At 34.2% G+C, this 4419-nt stretch overlaps 1 protein-coding gene across 5 annotated transcripts in view; it reads right to left on the reverse strand.

Moving 5' to 3' along the window:
* LOC107592856 (voltage-gated potassium channel subunit beta-2) overlaps nt 1–4419 on the reverse strand; it is a 187737-nt gene that overhangs the window by 10274 nt on the left and 173044 nt on the right. For all 5 annotated transcript variants that reach the window (XM_016282427.1, XM_016282428.1, XM_016282426.1 and 2 more), the window contains 2 exons: nt 2269–2389; nt 2093–2187 (listed from right to left, as the gene is read on the reverse strand). In XM_016282427.1, coding sequence (XP_016137913.1) covers nt 2093–2187; nt 2269–2389 — 216 coding nt within the window. The remainder of the gene's footprint in view (nt 1–2092; nt 2188–2268; nt 2390–4419) is intronic.

Raw genomic sequence — 4419 nt, forward strand, 5'->3', positions numbered from 1 at the left:
CTTGTTTTTTTTTTTTTTTTTTTTTTACTCTTTCCCCGCCAGCGTTTTTGAAAAAAGTTGCCAGCTACCGCTTGCGATTTTGCTGATTTTCGCAAAAATTTCATGACCCCCAGAATATTTTGTAGTATGAATATCTGAACATGCAATATGTCAAAATAAAGATCAGACCCTCTACTTTCAAACAAAAAAAATCTGTTTTATTCTAGCTTCAAGCATTGTTTTTGTTTTTTATTAGCACTTGCATGTAGGTAGGTTTAATTAAAAGAGCAACATTTTGAGCAAAAAGCAGAGAAAATCGCATTTTTATCAAATACTATATCTGGATCATATTCAGTAATATTATCAAAGCAAACATATAGTAGATGGCTTCCATCAGTACTCCCAAAGCATGCACAGGCCTTTTTCTGGATTGATATTTCACTCTGTAACATTAGGCAGTTTTCATTCATATGCGGTTAGTGTTGATACTATGTTTTTGATCGGCACTTTCTAGACTCATTCAGAAAATTCTATGTTTGGCAGGGAAAGAGTTAAATAAAGCCGTAATAAAATAATATATAAATACTAGAGCAAAAATCTAAAATGTAAGAAAAATGTTTGGGAAAAAAATAGAAATGTTAAATTAAAAACTTAGAAACTTACTAAAAATATACTAGAATACTAGAAATTAACACACACACACACACATATATATACATATATATATATATATTAATTGTTTGACAGCACAAATTTTTTACATTTAAAAATAATTGTTTTTATTATATACATTTTTCATACATACACTTGTGTGTGCATGTAAGATATATATTCATAAAATAAAATGTTTTTGTTTCACACACATAAATTTAGAAATTAACACACACATATACACATATATATACATATATATATATATATATATATATATATATATATATATATATATATATATATATATATATATATATAAATAAATATAAATATATATTTACTTCAGCTAGTTGCAACATCTCATTTTCAATTAGTTTAACTTGATGTACTGTACTAAAGGAACTAAAACCTAAATGGTAACTAAAAGTAAAAAAAAAAAAGTTAAGCTAAGTAAAACTGAAATAAAAACAAATGCAAAATAAATATTTAAAAAAATGACAAAAGCATATAATCAAAGTAACCAAAACTTAAATTAAAATGACAACTGAAAATATAATATAATTAAATAAATGATATACACACACACACACACAAATAAAAAAATAAAAGCTAATTCAAATATTAATAACTACTATAGTAGTATATAAATACTACTAAAATAACACTGAAACTAAATAGCTATTTTACTACAGGCTAACCAACCGATTAACCAATAGTTTGCTTGGCTTAAGTGAACAGCTTGGCTAAGTAAATGTCAGATTCTAGTAAATTTGGACTTCATGTTGACTTTAAAGTAAAACCTATCATTTGCACTGACTAGCAAAATCATGTTTGTGTGTGTGCTAGAGCAGGATAAATAATCCAGCTTCAGGTCCATCATTGGTAGATATGAATTAACAGTGGAAAAGGACCAGTGTGGTCTAGTGCTCTAAACACTCATGGGTCTCCAAATCCAATGGACCCATCACTGTTCAGACCACCAGCACGGTTCTGTTATAGTCAAGTGTCAATCCACATGTACGTTACACAAAGGTAACAAGATATCAGGAATGATCAACAGTATGACACAAGACTACAGGAGGAAGATGATGGGTCACAAAAACACCAATGAGCCAAAAACATGCGACTATGCCAATATAGAGCTCGGGAAACGGGTGCTTTTAGTGTGCACTTGTGTCTGTGGTTTAGTGTGCTTGAAAGAGATGGAAACACTGATAAAACAAGTGCCAATCCTCCTCAGAGTTACCATAGAAACTCATTCACATAAAGAAATATATGTTGAAGATCAGGCGTGTGGATTCATGCCATCAACAACACACACATCTACAGGAAAACACCAACTACAGAACCTGGAAGACACGGAACACATTCACATTAGAACACCAAACACAAAGGAATCACATATGAGGCCACCAGGAAGAGGAGGAGGAGACAGGGAGACTCATGGGATATGTAGTACCTTTAGTGAGGCACGAGAGTAGGCTGGCACCCCGCTGTCGTATTTCCCTGAGATTATCCCACAGGCCAGCGGGGACCATGTCATCGCACCCACACCTGAGAAGACAGGTCAAACCCCATTGAAAAGATGCATCAGCTCAGTGTTTCTGTGGCTTGAGCTACAGCAGCATCACTCACCGATCTTATGGAAGAGCTCGGGAAGCTGCACCTCCACCTTCTCCCTCTGGAACATGTGATACTCCGACTGTTCGCAGATTGGTGGGATCTGGTTGAACTGTCGGGCCACAGAGTACGCTTCCTACAACACACAAGCAAAATGATAAGGTTAGTGTTACGTATGAATGCAGCGCCACCTGAGCCAAACCGGAACTTAAAAAGGTCAAATCATGGAAAACGGGATTTCTCTTGCTCTTTTTTTGATGAAATGTGTGACAAAATTCAACACTCCCTCCCTAGTCCATCTGGACCATGTATGTATTGAAACTAAACTGTAAATCATCAACTGCAACTTTTTAGTCTGAAATTAATGTAATGGGGGAGGGAAAACAACTTATAATACACACACACACACACACAAAACGGACAACAATTCTCAAACACAAAAAATTTCTTTGTCCATGAGAAAGTTCTTTAACTCAGGGTTATTATAGATAACAAAAACTAAAACCATGAAAGGAACAAAAAACAAAAAAAAATTCTGTTACCTCAAATAAACTTTAACTAAAATAATAGGGGAACTTCCGGTTAACTTCCTGTTCTGTGTTTGTTTATCGGTCTGGCTAGTGGCGCTGACTACAAACGCAGTTAAAGTTAAGGTGATGAGTAGACTGAAGTTGGACTCAGGTTGTAGTGCTGTGGGATGTGTTTCCCATACACTGATTTATTTGTGGCGGCCCGTCACAATCTGAAAACTGACCACCACAAGATTTTCCAAAAGGCTTTGACTTCGTTGAATAAACATAAGCACTGCACATTTCAAAATCAAAACGCGGCACGGGAGTTTTTATATCACTGCCTTCAGAAAATTTTCATTTCATCTTGCATGTAATGCCTGATAAGCAGTGTTTGTGAGCGGAGCGCTGCTTTGTGTACAGCCATTACCGGGGAAACCTCCATCTCTGCTACTTCAAAAGCACCTCCTGCTGGCAGAGAATGAATTTGCATTTTCAAATCAGCCCGTCTGTTTTACGCAGAAAACATACTTTGCTTGTTATTAGAAATAATCTACTCTAGAGGGACTTTGCTGTTGTCATTGATTCTTTGCGGAAGTCTATCGGAAGTTAAGTTTGGGCCACAAAAGCGCGCATGCGGAGTAACGTTTGTTTATCAGGGCTCTACGGATACTTTTCTTTTTAGGAGCGCTTGTGCTCCTAATTTAAAAAATTTAAGAGCACCTTCGTAATCAGTAATCAAAAATTCTAATAAAAAATTAACCTTCCCATTACGAGGTGATAGTTGACTCCTTAAAGTGATTTATAGGAAATTTTGTTTTTAGCTTTGTAATGTCATTTTTCTAACTTTATTAAAAGTATGTAATCTTTTATGTCAAAATCAAAAAAATATATTTATAAGCTTTTTAACATTTCTAATTAAAACAACAGAATAAAAACAAGTGGAATAAGAAGTAGAATAAGAATAAGTTACCAATCAAATGAAATCAGTATTTAAGAAATAAATTTGTGCTACAGAGATGGCACAGAAGAACACACAAGTGGCTTGTATGTGTATTTTCAGACGTTTAATGAGGCTCAGAGGTCACATGAGTGCAATTAAATTCATAAATTCATGTTGAGGTTAATGTTTTAAATATAACATTTTGAATATAGAAATGATTTAAATAACAGAAAAGATGCTTTAAAAATTAAACAAAACCCGCCAGCAGGTGGCGTCAAGTCACTGATTTTATCACTGAAGCATTCATTCAATTGATTTGTTCGAACAGCTGAATCATTCAGGAACGAAAGTACGTGACTGTCTTCATGAATGGGTAATTAAATCATTGACTCACTAGATTCGTTTAAAAAACGCAGTTCATTCATAAAAGAATCACCGCTGTGTTTGAATGAAGATGCGCAGCGGCTCGGCTGTTACTTTTTTTTTTTTTACTATTTTCGTTGATGAAATAGAGCAAAATAAGGCAATTGTGCTGTTGTCAGACAATATAAGTCACTTAATATTAACTTCTTGTTTAATGAACTGTTGTATTAAATCAATATCACATTTGCAAACTCCCTTAATAATCATTAAAAGCTGTCACTCTCCTTAGTTTATCCCGATCTCACAAAACTCCATTATAATCGACGAAGCTCTCTACACTGCACAATGAAT

The sequence above is a fragment of the Sinocyclocheilus grahami genome, unplaced genomic scaffold, assembly GCF_001515645.1.
Source record: "Sinocyclocheilus grahami isolate Dianchi unplaced genomic scaffold, SAMN03320097.WGS_v1.1 scaffold160.1, whole genome shotgun sequence".
NCBI lineage: Eukaryota > Metazoa > Chordata > Actinopteri > Cypriniformes > Cyprinidae > Sinocyclocheilus > Sinocyclocheilus grahami.